The following is a 20,437-nucleotide window of genomic DNA, read 5'->3' as shown; positions in this document are numbered from 1 at the left end:
AGTAGTACACAGCGTTGTACGAGATCTTCAGTTTCCTGGCAATTTGTCGCATGGAATAGCCTTCATTTCTCAGAACAAGAATAGACTGAGTTTCAGAAAAAATGTATTTGTTTCTGGCCATTTTCAGCCTGTAATCGAATCCATAAATGCTGATGCCCGGATACTCAACTAGTCTAAAGAAGGCCAGTTTTATTGCTTCTTTAATCAGAACAACAGTTTTCAGCTGTGCTAACATAATTGCAAAATGGTTTTCTAATGATCAATAAGCCTTTTAAAATTATAAACTTGGATTAGTTAACACAATGTCCCATTGGAACACAAGAGTGATGGTTGCTGATAATGGGCCTATGTAGATATTCCATAAAAACACTATAGTTTTCAGCTACAATAGTCATTTACAACATTAACAATGTCTACACTATATTTCTGATACATTTGTTATTTTAATGGACAAAAAAAATGCGCTTTTCTTTAAAAAATAATGACTTATCTAAGTGATCTCAAATTGTTAAATTGTAGTGTATAATGACGATCTGTTCAATGAGTTGTCTCTGTAAAATTAGATATCAACAGCTTAGTCATACATGAGAAGTGGGTCAGGCTTCATGCCCCCAAAGGTGAGGCAGTTCTAATACTTACAGTCGGATGACGTGGCTGAAAGTTGCGGACAGTGTAGAAACCAGAGTTCCATTATTCAACTATTTGTTCACCGTCTTCGATTTGATTTGAGATTTCAAACCATGTGACATGTCTGCATCAATCACAAGCGAATGCGATGCGATGCGAGGCAATTTACGCCATATGCGTATGAGAGCATCCTGAAAAACTGCCACTGTCGTACAACCAGGAAGAAGGTGGGATAGCATTAACAAAGCTAACATCCCAAATCTGCAAACTTTCCCAGAAAATGATGGGGTCTTCCAGGTGGAAGATTGCAGTGGTGGTCTTTCTCTCGGTTGCCGAGATATTAATGCCGATCGAGGCAGATGAACACGAACACACGGTAAGATCATTTGAGGCCGAATAAAAATGGGTAGCCTTGTGTGTAGTGTGAAAATAATGGACGTTCTGGCTTGTTAGCTAGCTGTAGTAGCTACATGATACAACCGATTAGCCTATTATTTTTTTTAACTCGGCGAGATAAGAGGAATAATATCGTTGCATGTAACTAACTAGTTCATTGTTATGAGGTTAACGTTCAATGTTAAATAATAAATACAATAACTAACGTTGGCGAACAAGTTAACGTAGGGGACCAAAGTTAGCTAGCTAATGTTAGCAAGTGACATCTCATTGCATACCTATGGTAGGAATATTTTGCATAACCAGTCATCCATATAATTTGGTTATTTAGCTACTTATCTAGCTAGCTTGCCAAATACATATAGAAAAATGTCTCTTCTAGGAATATGCCTAGCTAGTTAACTATTGTTGGTAGTTTACTAACGTTGTCATTGCGAAGACTGCATATCCGGTTATTCAGGCGGCAGGCCTGTCTAGGTACCAGGACATCAAATGGTCAAGACAAAAGCAAATCGCCTTCCGCGTTTTAGGGTACAATTGGAAGTAAATACTTTTGCTCTTGATTTCTGACCTGTAACCTATATGGTGGTTTGATCATGCTTCAACCTAGCCAATAATTCTCAACTTTGCAAGTTCAACCTAGCCTATTTCATAGACGCTGACTACCTTCAGCGTCTATTCATGAACGTATCTTCTGGCCGAGGGAGTGTTGTAGTAGCCCCGACGCTCGGTATGAACGTTAACACGCATCGCTTGCGGCACTGGTTTGGAAACGTAAGAGACGTGTATTTCATAGCGGTGACAAATAATTTTCATAAAAACAAAAGGTTAAATTACTACACCTTTTTTAATAGGGTTTGTGATCCCACACGGCCATATCTCCATGTTAGCGCTTGTTTACTGAAGACAGACAGAAGATAGCTAATTAATACAGGTGGTCAACTATCTAGCTTCCTCTGAAAACTTGTGTGTAATGGGGAAGTGTAGTTTGTTGGTTGGAGGCGCACACACGGCAGTATGGATCTGTGCAAACCTGCTAGACCCTACATGGCCAAAAGTATGTGGACACCCTTTCAAATTAGTCCATTCGGCTGTTTCAGTCACACCTGTTGCTGACGGGTGTATAAAATCGAGCACACAGCCATGCCATCAACATGGACAAACATTAGCAGTAGAATGGCCTTACTGAAGAGTTCAGTGACTTTCAATGTGTTACTGTTCTAGGATGCCACCTTTCCAACAAGTCAGTTTGTAAAATGTATTCCCTGCTAGTGCTGCCAACTGTAAGTGCTGTTATTGTGAAGTGGAAATGACAACAGCTTAGCTGTAAAGTGGTAGGCCACACAAGCTCACAGAACGAGACCGCCGAGTACTGAAGCAAGTAGCCTGTAAAAAATTGTCTATCCTCGGTTGCAACACTCACGACTGAGTTCCAAACTGCCTCTGGAAGCAACGTCAACACAAAACTGTTAGGAGCTTAATGAAATGGGTTTTCATGGCTGAGCAGCTGCACACAAGCCTAATATCACCATGCACAATGCCAAGCGTCTGCTAGAGTAGTGTAAAGCTTGCTGCCATTGGACTCTGAAAACGCATGCTCTGGAGTGATGGATCACGCTTCCCCATCTGGCAGTCCGACAGATGAATCTGGATTTGGGGGATGCTAGGAGAACGCTACCTGCCCAACTGCGCAGTGCCAACTGTAAAGTTTGGAGGAGGAATAATGGTCTGGGGCTGTTTTCATAGTTCGGTCTATTCCCCTTAGTTCCAGTGAAGGGAAATCCTAATGCTACAGCATACAATGACATTCTAGACGATTTTGTGCTTCAAACTTTGTGGCAACAGTTTGGGGAAGGCTTTTTCCTCTTTCAGCCTGACAATGCCCCGTGCACTGAGGTCCATACCTCACTAATGATCTTGTTGCTGAATGGAATGTTCCAACATCTAGTGGAAAGCCTTCCCAAAAGAGTGGAGGCTGTTATAGCAGCAAAGGGGGGGACCAATTCCATATTGATGCCCATGATTTTGGAATGAAATGTTTGACGAGCAGGTGTCCACATACTTCTGGCCATGTATTGTATGTAAAAAAGAACGTAGGCCTATTGCAAGTGATTATTGACATTTCTAAACATTAAAATAGAGCGTCGGGATTGTAGTTCACATGGTCTTACCGGTAAAAGACTCTGCATGGTCAATTTGACGTCTGTAGTGGCCGTACAGCATTTACGGTGATATGGCCTCTGCAGAAGTCAGGGCATTCATACTTCTTGCGCTTTGTTGTTGTCAAGGACCTCCCGCCCCCACCTACCATCAACCAATCATGTCAATGCAGAGCTACACGGAGCCCTCAATTGCATCCCTCCAAATGGAGCCTCCGACCACATTTTTGGATCAAGTAAAAATTGGATTTAAGCCTTGTTTATAGGTGAGAACCCTTTGCATAAGGCACAGTGCCTTGTTAATGCCTTGGGTTCTCAAGTGCAAGCTTCAACTTGGTCCTCACTGGTGCCATAGCCAGTTAGCACTAGCTAGTAAGCTTTGCATCCGCACTCAGTGCAGAATGAATAGCTGGCTACACAACCAGCGCAAGCAGACGTCCTTACCAATGCTGTGTTGTCAGTGTGAATGTGATCAGGTGAGTTTTTACATGGATAAAGCCCCTTGTCGCTACATTGTTTTCTGCCCATGATTGTCAACTAACAAGGGTGCTTGCTCATGCTTGAGCTTTCACTCCGGTTGAAAAGACCTGTATTCAGTTCAATATACATCTCGTTGTTGATGACTCATGCCTGTATGTCGTGTGGATTGGTTTTGACATGGTGTCATTAAAACAGTAACTTTATGACTCATTGTCAATGTATTTTTGCCACCGACAGCTGCTATCCGAAAGCTTGATAGATGGAGGCTGCTTGGAATAGACTAACATGTTGGCGGTTTTTGTTATTATTTGCCTGAATGCACAATTGTAATATCCTTGAATGGAATACCAAATGAAGCCATCTGAGAACTAACAAAACAAGTAAGTTATAGCATGTTTAATGTGTTTTCTTCCCTTTTTCAGTACACAGATAAAGAGGAGGTGGTTTTATGGATGAATACAGTGGGGCCTTACCACAACAGACAAGAAACGTACAAGTACTTCTCCCTGCCCTTCTGCGTGGGCACCAAAAAGACCATTAGCCACTACCATGAGACATTAGGAGAGGCTCTGCAAGGAGTCGAGCTGGAGTTCAGTGGCCTAGACATTAAGTTCAAAGGTATACAAAAATCTACACCCACAGGCAACTGTACTATGTGAATTACTTGGACTCTGGAGTGACAAAGTCACTATTTTATCAGCATTGTTTGATTTTGAGTAGTCAATTATATGCTTTCCTAGCATGAAGTTAGATCCAAAAGCAGCCTACACTTGCTTTATGTCTTGTAGTGTTATGTCATACTAAAAAATGTTTATTTTTTTTCATTTTGTTCTCACAGATGAAGTCATGCAAACAACATACTGTGAAATCGAGCTGGACAAAGCCAAACGGGATGCCTTTGTATATGCCATTAAAAACCACTATTGGTACCAAATGTACATTGATGACCTACCTATCTGGGGTGAGTGATACTGCTGCACCGCCTGTTGCAACTTGTCCAGTAATTTAGTTATGGAGAATCAGTTATGCCCCTGAGGCAGTTGAAAATATGGCATCCAAATGTTCATTCATACTTTTCTGGGCTTATCTGTTGCCTCACTGGTTGGTATGGGAAGTTGTTTGACTATGGGATGTTGTTTGACTATGACAAAGGTTATCTATGGAAAAGCTGAGTTCATTACTATTGAAAAGGTCCCAGTTTTGGAATGAGGAATTTCTTAAACATGGAGTTATTTCACATGGAATGGTGCCTACTAAGGTTGGTCGACGTGCCGATGTCTAGTTTATTTCAACTTGACTGGCACCGCAGTAGAGCTGACCGGGCAGCGACCAGCCGGGCCATGCCAGGTGGCCTTTGCTATAACCTGCATAAGCTATTTCAATAAATATGTTTTAAACAATTTACAGAATGCAAGAGAATAATGTACAGAGCTAAGCTTTTCACCAAAGCAGCGCAAAATGTCCAGTCAGAAAATGTTTTTTTCCCCCTCTTTGAATATTTTTACCGAACACTCCGGTGTCTTAATTATTTTAAAGCCTAAATTTTTTTTTTTTCTCTCCATTTGATATGACTTCAGTTTTTATGCATGCTGGCTTTCTCCCGCCGCGCTACTTCATGATCAAACAATTAATTTATCTAATGGAGTTCTAGGCTATATCAGAAAGTTTGAAGTTGTTTTTGAATAACCTAAAAACATTAACATGTTCTGACAATGTAAACTCGGCATTCCTCTCTCTCCCCCAGTAACATATTTCAAGTTTAGAAGTCAGAACCCATCATAGGCCTAAGGTAATAATGAGAGGGGTAGAACAAACCATAGCAAGACAAAAAACAGAGCTAGTAATTTGAGAAAAAAAACATTTCAGTAAATATTAGTCTATTAGCTATAAAGGAAATTCTGCATGCATCCCTCTTCCTTGCTGTTGCAAATCAAACGACCAAAAGGCCAATCCTACTAATTAAAATATCCTATCAAAGCATTAATACAAGTTAGTTATGAAGAGTATTTCCCAAATAGGCTAGTGTTTTAATGTCCTAAAGTTGCAGCTTTCAAATGGGAAAGTCAGTCTATAGGCCATTTTCGGCCAGCTTTATTTTGAATGACAATTATTAGACAACGAGTGAAATCGAGCAAACAATATCAAGATGGAAAAGTCCAATTGGAAGTCAAAAGAACTTACAGCTGAGCAAAGCTTATGAAAGAGTAGGCCTATTTCCATAGCCTATTATTCACAATGTAGGCTACAACCTACCTACATCGTTTAAAACAGAAGCCTAGGCCTAATAAGAGCAGAAGATGAGGCAAAAATGTCAATCATTGAATAGTTATCCAGTTCTGGGGACAGCAGCGTTGCGTGCTTTACAGCCAGGCCCTTGGTGATTTATAACCCATCACACGACGCACTGCCAGTGATTGTCCTTGACTGCCACTTGTCCAGACGCACACCTCTTTCATGCCACCGCTCCACATCACAGTGTATTGGTCGAGTACACAGATTAGCCTATTCCTCTCCAATAAAGATTTGGCTCCAAATATATTTTGTCAAGATTCCTCTCATTGGCTAAACAGCCACACTTAAACACAGAGTATACAAAACATTAAGACTATGGCGAATCAGGTGACCAGGTGAAAACTACCATCCCTTATTGATATCACTTGTTAAATCTACACAGTGTAGATAAAGGGGAGGAGCCCGGTTAAAGAAGGATTTTCAGGCCTTGAGACAATTGAGACATGGATTGTGTATGTGTGCTATTCAGAGGGGGAATGGGCAAGACAAAATATTGAAGGCATATCGGTTTGTACGTCTTTTTCACGTTCAACAGTTTTCCCATGTGTATGAAGCATGGTCCACCACCCAAAGGACATCCAGCCAACTTGACACAACTGTGGGAAGCATTGGAGTCAACATGTGCCAGCATCTCTGTGGAACGCTTTTGACACTTTGTACAGTCCAACCCCTGACGAATTGAGGCTGGGGGGGGGGTGCAACGCAATATTAGGAAGGTGTTCCTAATGTTTGCTGTACTCGGTGTTAGTGTATGCACAGGAGGTGGGGCAGATGGCCTTGCCCAAGTCTTTATAACAACGGAATAGTTCCATATTCTGAGTATGAATGAATATAGACTTTAGCCCTGGATCTGGTTACTGCATTCCACACCAAACTTGCCAAGTTGCCGGTAAATTTCTGGTGGCAGTGCACTCATCGCACTAATCTCTCTCTATTCTAGGAATTGTCGGCGAGGCAGATGAAAACGGAGAGGATCATTATCTGTGGACTTACAAGAAATTGGAGATCGGCTTCAATGGCAACAGAATTGTTGATGTCAACCTGACGAGTGAAGGCAAAGTCAAGCTTGTGCCCAACACACGAATTGCAATGTCGTACTCGGTAAGTATTTGCAATTGCTTTTCAGAGATGGGAAATGGGACTGGATCTTTCACAGAGCTTTATATTGTTTTAAAGTAAAGTCCTCTACGTCAGCATCCAAACGTGGCTCATTTGCCAAAGGATTGATGTGAATTGTCTTTTACCACAGGTAAAGTGGAAGAAGTCAGATGTGAAGTTTGAAGACCGATTTGACAAGTATCTCGATCCATCTTTTTTCCAACACAGAGTAAGTTCAATCTTTAAGATAAGCAATGCAATTTTGCACTGAACTCTACAGTACTCGGTGATCAACCTGTTTTTAAAGATGCAGTATGCAGAAATTGCTCCGCCATTTCCTGGCTGCTAAAATTCTAATAGTTTGCCTAATTTCAGTTTGTGACCCAAACAAGCAAGTATAGTGTAGAGAATCATTGTACCATTTAAACAAACGGGAAGCATGGAAATGGCACTCACAGAACATATCTACTGCTTCTTAGATTTGCTTTCAATGAGTGAAAGCGCTAATATTTCTATGTGGATTTTATCGGGTCACCCAGAAAGTTACATATTGCAGCTTTAACAATTCTGGGATTCAAGGATGTCATGTTCTAAGGATGTGCGATATTCCCTGTGGTAATAAAAAAAAGTGTGTTTTCTCTAGATTCACTGGTTTTCCATCTTCAATTCCTTCATGATGGTTATCTTCTTGGTTGGCCTGGTGTCCATGATCCTGATGAGAACTCTAAGGAAGGACTATGCTAGATACAGCAAAGAGGAGGAAATGGATGACATGGTAACGTTTCATAGCCTCGGTAGCATTAGTGATAGAAAATCACGTTGAACATCATGCACTTAAGATTTTGCTTTATTAGTTTAGGCCCAGGGCTTCGTGTGATTTTTTTTTTTTTTTAGCTCGCTGTATGTCCTTTGTCTTAATGTACCCCTGGACCTTTGACGCCTCTCCCTGCTGCAGGACAGGGACCTGGGGGATGAGTATGGGTGGAAGCAGGTCCATGGAGACGTATTCCGGCCGTCCAGCCACCCCATGATCTTCTCCTCCCTTATTGGCTCTGGATGCCAGATCTTCTCGGTCTCGTTCATCGTCATCGTCGTGGCCATGATTGAGGATCTGTACACCGAGTGAGTGATGAGCACCTCCCCGCGGATAACCTAATGGAGTGTTTCTTCGTTGCTGTCTAACGTGGGTGTGTTCACGCACACTGCGGCTTCCCATTTGTCTCTGCAGGAGAGGATCAATGCTGAGCACAGCCATCTTTGTGTATGCTGCCACCTCTCCTGTCAATGGCTATTTTGGCGGAAGTTTGTATGCAAAACAAGGAGGTATGTAAGGGCTTGTCTTAAAAATAGAAACTCCATTCCTACACATCACACCTCAATTATTACTGCACTTTGCAAGGGAAGCTTTGCACACACAATATTGTCACATTTTCTGAACATGGAGCCTGGGTTGTCAAAACACTGTTTGTGGTACTTGGTGTAGAATGCTGCGGTTGATGCCTATTGACAAAAATGTGGCTACATTGTTAGTGTCATTATGTGTAAATGGCACATGGTGTTACAGAATCCCCCTCCTGAGGGTGCTGTGGGACTCATTTCTAGCGTGAGCATTTTCTTTCTGGAGCTGTTCGGGCTGACTCACCCATCCTCACCCTTTCTCCCCCTCACATGAGAGATCAATATCTCCTCCAGCTCATGGCTTTAGCCAATCGGACATTAAAATAATTTGGCTGGCCTTCGCTTCATACTCGTCGCCAAACCCACTGGCTCCAGGTCATCTACAAGACCCTGCTAGGTAAAGTCCCCTCTTATCTCAGCTCACTGGTCACCATAGCAGCACCCACCTGTAGCACGCGCTCCAGCAGGTATATCTCTCTAGTCACCCCCAAAGCCAATTCTTCCTTTGGCTGCCTCTCCCCTTCCAGTTCTCTGCTGCCAATGACTGGAACGAACTACAAAAATCTCTGAAACTGGAAACACTTATTTTCCTCACTAGCTTTAAGCACCAGCTGTCAGAGCAGCTCACAGATCACTGCACCTGTACATAGCCCATCTATAATTTAGCCCAAACAACTACCTCTTCCCCTACTGTATTTATTTATTTTGCTCTTTTGCACCCCATTATTTCTATTTCTACTTTGCACTTTCTTCCACTACAAATCTACCATTCCAGTGTTTTACTTGCTATATTGTATTTACTTTGCCACCATGGCCTTTTGCCTTTACCTCCCTTATCTCATCTCATTTGCTCACATTCTATATAGACTTATTTTTCTACTGTATTATTGACTGTATGTTTGTTTTACTCAATGTGTAACTCTGTGTTGTATGTGTCGAACTGCTTTGCTTTATCTTGGCCAGGTCACAATTGTAATGAGAACTTGTTCTCAACTTGCCTACCTGGTTAAATAAAGATAAAATAAAAATAGCCATGTGTCTCACCACTGTGCACGCTCTAGCCATGCAGTCTCTCCAGGTCCTGATTGGCTAGCCAGCCTGACCCATGCTCTCTAAGGGAGTAAATATTACCAGTACCTGAATGGTGTTATTCCAGTCTGAGTGTGGGTGGACATATGTGCATGGGATGTGTGAACACAGAAACCATACCCATGTTCATATTCTCTTGAGTGTGATTTTAAAGTTTCTGTGTGTGTTAACTCTTGGGCTGCATTATTCCCCTCTAATCAGGGGCGGTGTCAGTGAGTCACACACCAGTAAATTACATAGAGCCGTGTCGCTCTCTTTCACATGGTATGGTAGATTGTCATTCACGCATAATGTGCACCCTTACGGTAACCAATTTTATATTTGATCCTATAGGCAGACGATGGATTAAACAGATGTTTATCGGGGCCTTCCTGATCCCTGCCATGGTGTGTGGGACAGCCTTCTTCATCAACTTCATCGCCATGTACTACCATGCCTCCCGAGCCATCCCCTTTGGCACAATGGTGAGTTTAGAGCAGTGGTATTCAAAATATTAAAGAGAACTGATCGTTGTATTGTATGGGACAACATACAAATGTTATTGAGAAATGTAATTAGAAAATGACAATTTTATTGAGTAAATGTATTTATTGGTTCATTTACATTTTGAAACGAGAGATGAACATGTACTAAATTGGTTATTTGTTGATATAAAAAGTTTTTTTTAAAGGTAGTATCATTATATGTGGGGTGGGGTTGGCAGAAATTCTAGCAAAAAAATGGGGTCCCCAGAAATTCTGTTAATTGGTAACCAATTTATTATATCAATAAGGCACCTCTAGAGATTGTGGTATATGGCCAATATACCACAGCTAAGGTCTGTATCCAGGCACTCCGTTGTGCTTAAGAACCGCTCTTAGCTGTGGTATATTTAAGCAATAAGGCCCGAGGGGGTGTGGTATATGGCCAATACACCACGGCTAAGAGCTGTTCTTATGCACATTGCAACGCGAAGTGCCTGGACACACCCCCTAGCTGTGGTATATTGGCCATATATCACAAACCCCGAGGTGCCTTATTGCTATTACAAACTGGTTACCAACGGAAAAAGAAATGTTTTGTTATACCCGGTATACAGATGTGGTATATCAGACCGTCAGCCAATCAGCATTCAGGGCTCGAACCACCCACATTATAATGGCCAATATGCCACCCCCCCAGGCCTTATTGATTAATGAGAGAGCAGACTATATTTAAGCATTCTCATGGATTCTACCATTCCATGTTGTTTTCAGGTGGCTGTTTGCTGCATTTGTTTGTTTGTTATCCTGCCACTCAACCTTGTGGGGACCATTCTGGGAAGAAACCTCTCTGGCCAGCCCAACTTTCCGTGTCGAGTCAATGCAGTGCCGCGGCCAATCCCTGAGAAGAAATGGTATCTATGACTATGATCTTATTTGTACAGCACGACGCACTAAAAGCAATGCATGTGTGCCATTTTGTCATTTTACGTTCATTGGTGTTTGTTTATTAAGATCCCAGTGCTGATATGTTTGCTACTTGAGAGCCACTGTACTGTTAAGTTTATGTTCTCGTTGATAGTTCAATAAAGGTCTGATTGGCCAAAGAGTCTATACCTACTTTCCCAGGTTGAAACCAGTCCTGGATTAACAGAGGAATGAAAACAGTGCTGAGGCCTGGAGTTGCATAGCTCTGATTTGATTTGTAAACTATTGGTGACAATGTCTGTATTGTAAATGTATAACATTTTCCAGGTTCATGGAGCCAGCTGTCATTGTCTGTCTGGGAGGCATCCTTCCATTCGGTTCCATTTTTATTGAAATGTAAGTCCTACCTCACATTAACCTCACTACACTATAATCTAGATCAGTTGTCACCAACCGGTCGATCTCCAAGGCAATCCTTGTCTATCACCAAACATTTCTATGGAAAAACCCAACGATAAAGCCTTGAGTTCCTATTTTAATTATTTGTTTTTCCGATGAATGTACGGCGCTCCAGCATGAGTGGACATCAAAATATTTATTTGAGGTATCGGGGAAAGCTGTGTGCAGAGAGCATTGCTGTCTTGAAAGACTACAACTTGTCCGACACACTTCCAGACGAAGCATGCAGAGAAATATAGAAATGTCTTCTGAGCAGAGGGCAAGTGAATCGAAATAATTTCTTTCTTTCAACTGTTGTTCCATATTCTCTGCGATGTCCTCAACACGCCGTGTCACTGTTTTTCTTGACAGGGAAACATTTTCAAACAGCTCTTTCTTGTCGGGGCAAATGGTGATGGTGGCATACCTCGTCTATGCACTACCTGGGTTGATTGGAGTCCATGTGCGGGTGGGTCGGCCGGCCTCAGGCTGGGGACGAGCTCCCTCCCTCAGGAGTGGTGCGCCAGCGAGCTGTTAGTCCCTCTACTGGGCCCAGTATCCCTCCCCGGAAGCGTGGCCGGCGCCACCGCAGGCAGAGCCCATCGGCTGCCAGTCCTGGACGGGGGCAGGAGTTGGACCGCTGGGACCACCTTGAACGGCGGGTGCATGCCCTGCGTCAGGAGGTTGATAGCTGTTCCCTGTTGGCCAGTAATGGGCTGTTCCTGGGGGACGATGCTGGCACTGTTCACCACCGTGAGCGGGGCTGACAGGCCATGCAAAGCCGGCGGTGGGGCTTCATCGCCCCCAGCGGCTCGAGAGGCTGAGGGGCCTACTCACTCGGGTAGCCACTGCACTGGGCATCAAACAGGTGGACAGTGATGACTCTCCATCTGTCCCCATCTCTGCTGAGTTCCGCGAGGCCTTACAGGAGAGCTGGGCCTCTGCCAGGGTGCGCGTCTGACTCAAAGCAGAGATTGGACCATGGAGTTATGTGGCGGGCGCGGAGTCACTCAGCCTCGGAGTACCCGACACCATGATAGCTGCCATGGTCTTCCCGGACCGGGAGATTATATGGCGGACCCGCGACTGAAGCCGGGACACCCCCCCGAGTATTTGATGCGGACTTGAAAGCCACATATGGGTCCCTCTGCTCTCTTGGCCGCCTTACCAGGCCTTTCTGCAGACTGTTTCCCCGGCTGCAGGGGGGCACAGAGGAGCTCCTCCGGGAAGCGATGGCGGTGTCTCGCCTGCTTTCCCTGCTCCAGAGGTGGTTACCTCCCGGCGCCATCTCTGGCTGGCCCAATCCCATCTGCCAGCTGCTCTTCAGAGCACATTTGCCACTCTCCCCATCACCCCAGGGCTGACATTTGGCACAGGGGTTAATGACATTCTGGAGCAGACCGATAAGGTTTGTAGGGACTGTGAGACCCTGAGACTGTTCATGCCGCCGCCCGGGTCCAAGGCAGACGGACCGTCGCCACCCACCTGCACTTGAACAACAGTGGGGTCCCTCTCCTGCCCCATCGCCTCGTGGGGACGTGCCTGGGGTGCCAGAGGAAAGGCGTGCCTCAGCAGCCCCCCCTCGAAGAAAACCCTGCGTCTGGAGATCGTCTCACTGCTGGACAAGGGTGCCATCCGCAGGATCGAGAGTTTAGAACGTCTAGGTGGGTTCTACTCCACTTATTTTGTGGTTCCAAAAAGAGACGGAAGGTCCTCCGCAACCTCGATGGGTACTTAAAGGTACAGAGGTTCCAAATGCTGTCCCCAGCCCGTGTGTTGCAGGCCGTGTCCAGGGACCAGTGGTTTGTGACGCTGGACCTGAGGGATGCGTATTTCCATTCACCCAGCTCATTGCCAGTACCTCCAATTCGCTTTCGAAGGGAGGGTTTACGAATTCATGGTTCTTTCCTTTTGGCATCTCCTTGGCACCCCGCACTTTCACAAAGAGCATGGACGCTGTCCTGACACCACTCACGTCCCGAGGGTTGTTGATCCCCAATTACCTGGACGATTGGCTGATTTGGGCCCCAACCAGGACCCAGGACCTGTCAGACAGAGACATGCTCCTGACCCACATCGGCGGGCTGGGCATTACTATAAACGATGAGAAGAGTCGTCTGACGCCAACCCAGAGGCTAGCACACGGTGTCGGTCCTGCCTGCTGTGTACCGGATAAAACCGTGCCCAACAGGCGGAACACCGGCTTCCGGTTGGCCCGATAGCACAGCAGAGGGAAGGCTAGGGCGGCACCGTGTGCTAGCTAGCTTGCTAGTTAGCGATCACACATTGTCACTCCCGCCTGCTGTGATCCAGAGTCCTCTTTAGTTCTAGCTGTCTAAGCTAGCACATAGTGTATTTTGCTCCCACCTGTTGAACACCTGCCCTCACCGTTAACAGAACTGCGGGAACACTGCCCGACAGGCAGGGGTGAAGGACACCGTTTACCGTTGTATGGCTAGCTAGCTACCGTTGTGTCGCTCCTTCTGTGGGGTTTATCGGCGGCTTCAACGTTATTGTGCATTAACGCCACCTGCTTTACTGGAGCGCTCCCACCAGTCCCAACTTAAACATGGACCAATGGAAGTATAAAGAGGGCTTCCTGCAAATGCAGGAATGCCCTGAATTGCTGGCCGCAATTTCACCCTTGAGGGACGGTGAGTTGGGTGAGAGGCAGCCTCACTGCTCACTAACTGCTGCTCCCTCCCCTCAGACTGACCATCAGATGCAGGCCATCAGTCCAGTAAAACAAAGCACTCACTCACCTGTGCCTCACAAGCAATACAACCAGTGTGATCATATACCTACATTTTTTAAATGTAATTTCAAAATGGTCTGTGAAGAACAACATTGGCAGGGCAATTCAAGCATAGCCAATATGAGGTGATAATGTATTGGGCTTATGAACTGTTGCACAAACCTCATTGCTACAGAACTGTTTTTAATTGGTTAATGTTGCATAGGCTTACGTTTTAAGTCATGTTTGAATTGTTTTTAAATCAGAGGGGTAGATCTGCCTGCATTTTCTGAGTCAAGATTACTTGAGTCAAAAGGTTGGTGACCACTGAGTGCATTTGAACCGCTTAACTTTATCCACATTGTTATGTTACAGCCTTATTCTAAAATTGATTAAATTAATAAAAAATCCTCAATCTACACACACTACCCCGTAATGACAAAGCGAGAACAGGTTTAGACATTTTTGCAACCAAAAAAGTATTCAGACACTTTGCTAAGAGACTTTGAAATTTAGCTCCGGTGCATCCGGTTTCTGTTGATCATCCTTGATATTTTTCTACAACTTGATTGGAGTCCACTTGTGCTAAATTCAATTGATTGGACATGATTTGGAAAGGCGCACGCCCGCACACACCCGTCTATGTAAGGTCCCACAGTAGACAGTGCATGTCAGAGCAAAAACCAAGCCATGATGTTGAAGGAATTGTCCGTAGAGCTCCGAGACAGGATTGTGCCAAGGCACAAATCTAGGGAAGTGTACCAAAACATTTCTGCGGCATTGAAGATCCCCAAGAACACAGTGACCTTCATCATTCTTAAATGGAAGAATTTTGGACCCACCAAGACTCTTCCTAGAGCTGGCTGCCTGGCCAAACTGAACAATCGGGGAGAAGGGCCTTGGTCAGGGAGGTGACCAAGAACCCAATGGTCACTCTGACAGCGCTTGTTGTCCTTCTGGAACGTTCTCCCATCTCTGCAGCACTCCACCAATCAGGCCTTTATGGTAATGGCCAGACGGAAGCCACTCCTCAGTAAAAGGCACGTGACAGCCTGCTTGGAGGTTGCCAAAAGGCACCTAAAGGACTCTGACCATAAGAAACAAGATTCTCTGGTCTGATGAAACCAAGATTGAACTTGGGTCTGAATGCCAAATGTCAGGTTTGGAGGAACCTGGCACAATTAGTCAAGATCAAGGGAAAGTAGAGATCCTTGATGAAAAACTCCTCCAGAGCGCTCAGGATCTTAGACTGGGTTGAAGGTTTACCTTCCAACAACACAACACAGGAGTGGCTTCGGGACAAGTCTCTGAATGTCCTCGAGTGGCCCAGCCAGAGCCTGGACTTGAACCCAATCAAACATCTCTGAAGAGAACTGAAAATGGCTGTGCAGCCAACCTGACTGAGCTTGAGAGGTTCTGCTGAGAAGAATGGGATAAAGTCCCCAAATACAGGTGTGCCAAGCTTGTCGTGTCGTACCTAAGACGACTTGAGGCTGTAATCGCTGCCAATGGTGCTTCAAAGTGCTGAGTAAAGGGTCTGAATACTTATGAAAATGAAAGATTTCAGTTTACATTTCATTTACATTTCAGTCATTTAGCAGACACTCTTATCCAGAGCGACTTACAGTAGTGAATGCATACATTTATTTTTTTTTAAAATTTTTCCCCATACTGGTCCCCCGTGGGAATCGAACCCACAACCCTGGCGTTGCAAACACCATGCTCTACCAACTGAGCCACACATTTCTAAATGTGTTTTTGCTTTGCCATTATGGGGTATTGTTGATTTGATGAGGGGGGGGAGAACAATTACATTTTAAAATAAGGCTAATGTAACAAAGTGGAAAGTCTAGGGGTCTGAATACTTTCCGACTGCACTGCATATCAGCATTTAGCAGGTCGATAATTCACCAAATAAGACCTGTGCGTAAGACCATTGTTTGCTTATTTTACAGGTACTTCATTTTCACTTCATTTTGGGCCTACAAGATCTACTACGTGTACGGGTTCATGATGCTGGTCCTGGTTATCCTCTGCATTGTCACTGTGTGTGTCACAATTGTCTGTACTTACTTCCTCCTCAATGCTGAGGACTACAGATGGTGAGTGAAAGATAACCAGCAATGTATTTACTTGAATCATGTAATTGTAGAGACATTAAATTAATTCATTACATTAATTAAATGAGGGACCTTGTACACCACTGTGTGATTAGGCCTAAGTAAGTATATAATTACATGGCTAGCTTTAAAACTATTAAAAAGCATGAGCTGATGCACACCCCAAAATTTTAGGTGCTGACTAACGGGATGGTAAACTTTATAAAAAGAAAGTTGCATACTAAATTGACTTCCTAGATGCCCAACAATTTAATGGATATTAAACATGGCTAGCTTTAGGACTATAACACAGCTAAATTCAGGAACAAACCTTAACACCAGCGTTACTGTAATATTCAGCCTGAGGATGTTGCATCTGTGCTTTTCAATTAAATTCTTTCTTTTTTTCTCCACTCAGGCAATGGACAAGCTTTCTCTCTGCTGCATCCACTGCAGTTTATGTTTACATGTACTCCTTTTACTACTATTTCTTCAAAACAAAGTGAGTTCCAAAATCCATTTTGTTATTTAAAACACATTTGTACACAACTGAAGTGAATAATCTGTTGACCGTAAAGACTAGCCCCAGTGCATTCTGTCATAAGGGAAGGTTGTTATTCGTTTACTAAAAATGAATACAAGTATAAAAAAATGTACAAATGCAATTTAATTGTTTTACCTTTTGGGGCCCTCACCAGTTTGAATCGAATAGGGGGGGACCCCCATTGATTTTGTTAGTCACTTTCACTCGTATCATTAAAATGTGCAAACATTTCTCTCCACGGTATACTGAAACTTCGGTACATTTCCGATACAAAAAAAAAACGGTTCAGTACTTCTTTCAAATGTGCCACACGTGATTGACAGGATCAAATCTATCACCGCAGCCCCTTTATAGCGTGAAGAGCATAGTGCTTGCTCCACCTACTCACTCATTGTTAGAGCTGTCTGGGCTTAATTAGCTCCCCAGTCCTCACTCATGCTGCACAGACGTTTACACAATTGAATAATGCAACACGGCACGTAGAAATGTTGAAACTGTTCGTTACTGTTCGCAAAACATTGTCTAAACAGGCTAGAACACTTTTACAATGCAAGAGAAAACCGATGGTGTTCAGCATTCAATTGTAGGCTAACTTTCAACTGAATTCACTACCCTAGTACTTTGTTTGTGATATGCAAACCATAATGCAAAAATGCTGATTTCAAAGCTGACTAATCATACTATTAATTCACTTCATCTCCCTCGCCACCAAAAACAAATTAACTTGTTCGTCTTCCTTTGCTTCCCGTCTAGATTCCATAGCCAGTCAGATTCTACAGCCACATTCTGCCTCACCAATAACATCATTAATTTCTTAGACAGCACACACATTTTGAATAGAGATTGCTTGTTCTATGCAAATGTTGTTGATCAGTACAATAAAATATGTTCTAGCAGTTGCCAATAAAAATGTGTCCTAAATGGAAGGTTCTCATCTATAGCCCCATGAAATCAGCTAAAACAAGCTTAAAAATTCAATGCATGCATATACTGCTATTGAATAATATGCATTCGCCTATATTGCGAATAGACCTAGGCTAAATCTTGGTTTACCCAGTTTATCAAGAGATCTCCCATTCAAATGATTACCGTTTTGTAGTTTGATTGTATTTACTAAAGTAAAATTGATTGTATAATTGGTGAATACGTGGCTGTCATTAATGGACAACATATTTCAGATGTAATTATATTTTTCTCAGATGCCCAACGATTGAACAGCGCAGTAGCTTAGTTTGTCTGGAACATGTGCCATTCTGTAACTTTGACTAATACATATTTTTTTTGTGGTATTGAGTATTGTGATACTAAACCTGGTATCGAAGTTAAAATTCTGGTATCGTGACACTAGTGTCTTCCTGTGTATTACTTCCGCTGACCAGTGGTGTAAAGTACTGAAGTAGTTTTTTGGGGTATCTGTACTATTTTTGTATTTTTATACTTTTACTTCACTACATTCCTAAAGAAAATAATACTTTTTAATGCATTGTCCCTGACACCCAAAAGTACTTGTTACATTTTGACAGGAAAATTGTAATTCACATACTTATCAAGAGAACATCCCTGGTCATCCCTACTGCCTCTGATCTGGCAGACTCACTTAACACACATGCTTCGTTTGTAAATTGAGTGTTGGAGTGTGCCCCTGGTTATCCGTCAATAAAAAAAAAATGCCATTTGAACTTTTACTTTTGATACTTACGTACATTTAAAACCAAATGCTTTTAGACTTGAGTAGTATAATACTCGGTGACTTTTACTTGAGTGATTTTCTGTTAAGGTATCTTTACTTTTACTCAAGTATGACAATTGAGTACTTTTTCTACCACTGCCTGCTGACAGTTGTTTTGTCCCACAATTCAGGATGTATGGTCTGTTCCAGACGTCCTTTTACTTTGGCTACATGGCAGTATTCAGTACGTCTCTCGGAATCATGTGTGGTAGGTTCAACTTCTATTCACAGCATCTGTTTTGATCAAAGTATTGTGACTGTTACTTCGTAAACACTTTTAAATTCTCAAACGAGTGCAAAGCATGTGTGGTTATTGATGCAATGACACTCTTGTAACATCTTTCTTTTGTAGGAGCCGTTGGGTATGTGGGAACAAGTGCCTTCGTGAGGAAGATCTACACAAATGTGAAAATTGACTAGGACAGTCGCAAGCAGCAACAAGGGATCCAAGGATCAGCTGAAGCTCTCCCCAACAGAAGCGGGCACAAGTCGTTTCTTTTGCAAAAAGAGATTGTGGTATCTCAATTTGTACAAATGTAGTTTTTCCCATTTCTGAATTCATTTCAATGTTGCAAAAGAGTGTACTAGAGCAAAAAAAAACTGCAGGAAAAAGAAAACATTAACATCGGTTCTGTTTTTATCAATTGCATTCAATCAATGTTCTGAAGCAGATGTTCTTCAAAACGTAACATGGCTTCCCCTTTCCAATCCAGTCCCACCCGCCACCAGAGAACATAAAGATCTTTATTGATGGAATAGTCTAGCTCTCTTCAGTGAAGAGGCCATATTGAAAGCCTTTGTTCTATTGTATTAGAATATTGAAGAGTTGGGTTTGTTCATGCTCTGACCTGATTCTATTTTGTATTCCTGAGTCACTCTGGATGAAATATTATTTTATTCTGGCTTCTACATTCAATTTTTACCAGCTACACTAGACAATTTTTACATTCAATAACTGGATGTTATACTAACTTATCTGAGTTGGAGCCATTCCCATATTTGGACAATTCTCTCATTTCCAAATGCAGTAGTTTTACAACCAGCCACCCAATAAATTTGTTTGCTGTACATATGGAGAAAAAAAAACATTCAGGAAAGGAAGGCGTGATCAACAGTTGGTTTTGAGTTACGTTTTAAATGGATGTTTGATGTGATCCAATTTCCTGTTTAGGCTGTTTTCATAATGGTAGGGTTTGAATGAAGACTACTTGTGAAAGATAATATGGATGGGGGGAAAAGTGTATATAACCTTAATGTAACTTTAGATGTAGATCCCAAATGTATTTTGGTTGTACAGATTTACTACAGGTATTTTTTTTTTTTTTTTTACAAATGATTCAGTTATAAGCAAAAATATATTTCGTTTTGTCTCTTGGGTTTGGTGCTTGGGGTGGCGCTGTTACATATTGCATGACGTTTCCATCAAACCATATGCTCATCAAATTCTGCTTTTTTTTGGCAGTTTCTCACTTTCCCTGGTTGTAGCAATAATAATAAAAAAAAAGTTTGTCGCTGACTTTGTGCTGGCTGCTTGCAGAAAGGGGTGACATTGACAAACTGACACTATTTGGTTTTATGGATTATTTAAAGCTTTAAAGGGCTCTGTTCTTTGGTCAGACATGTCCCTCACAACCTGAAACATTGAATGTCAGATGAAATGAGGCGATTGTGCCAAGTTGCCGCAAACGTACTGTACAAAGTGAAGTACACTTAGCTACGTACAGTGCTGCGGAGTATTTAATGCTCCCCCTATGTGTAAATACAGTATGTACCTTAAATGTATGAGAAGTTGCAATGCCTTTTTCAAATTTTACATCCACTGAAGTTGATGTGTACCATATGTCAAGACATTTTAAACCTGCATATTAATTTGCTGTAAAAAAAAAACTATGTACAGAGCTTATATAGGAATGGTTTGTAAATGAAGGTTAAGTTGTCTGGCTTTTAAATCTCGTAACTGCTTTTT

General features: G+C 42.7%; 1 protein-coding gene across 1 annotated transcript; it reads left to right on the top strand.

The window, feature by feature from the left end:
- The first annotated feature begins 863 nt into the window (after positions 1 to 863).
- tm9sf3 (transmembrane 9 superfamily member 3) lies at positions 864 to 19,985 on the top strand. The gene is given in 15 exon segments (NM_001141728.1): positions 864 to 1,003; positions 4,085 to 4,280; positions 4,501 to 4,623; positions 6,895 to 7,055; positions 7,204 to 7,281; positions 7,696 to 7,827; positions 8,008 to 8,174; positions 8,281 to 8,375; positions 9,873 to 10,003; positions 10,775 to 10,914; positions 11,255 to 11,323; positions 16,055 to 16,201; positions 16,617 to 16,700; positions 18,603 to 18,679; positions 18,824 to 19,985. Coding segments are annotated over 15 exon segments (1,764 nt in total). The 5' UTR covers positions 864 to 907; the 3' UTR covers positions 18,892 to 19,985.
- Positions 19,986 to 20,437: the final 452 nt, after the last annotated feature.

The sequence above is a fragment of the Salmo salar genome, chromosome ssa01 (assembly GCF_905237065.1).
Source record: "Salmo salar chromosome ssa01, Ssal_v3.1, whole genome shotgun sequence".
NCBI classification, from domain to species: domain Eukaryota; kingdom Metazoa; phylum Chordata; class Actinopteri; order Salmoniformes; family Salmonidae; genus Salmo; species Salmo salar.
The sequence above is the reverse complement of the archived record's forward strand: the minus strand, read 5'-3'. Positions and strand labels throughout refer to the sequence as shown.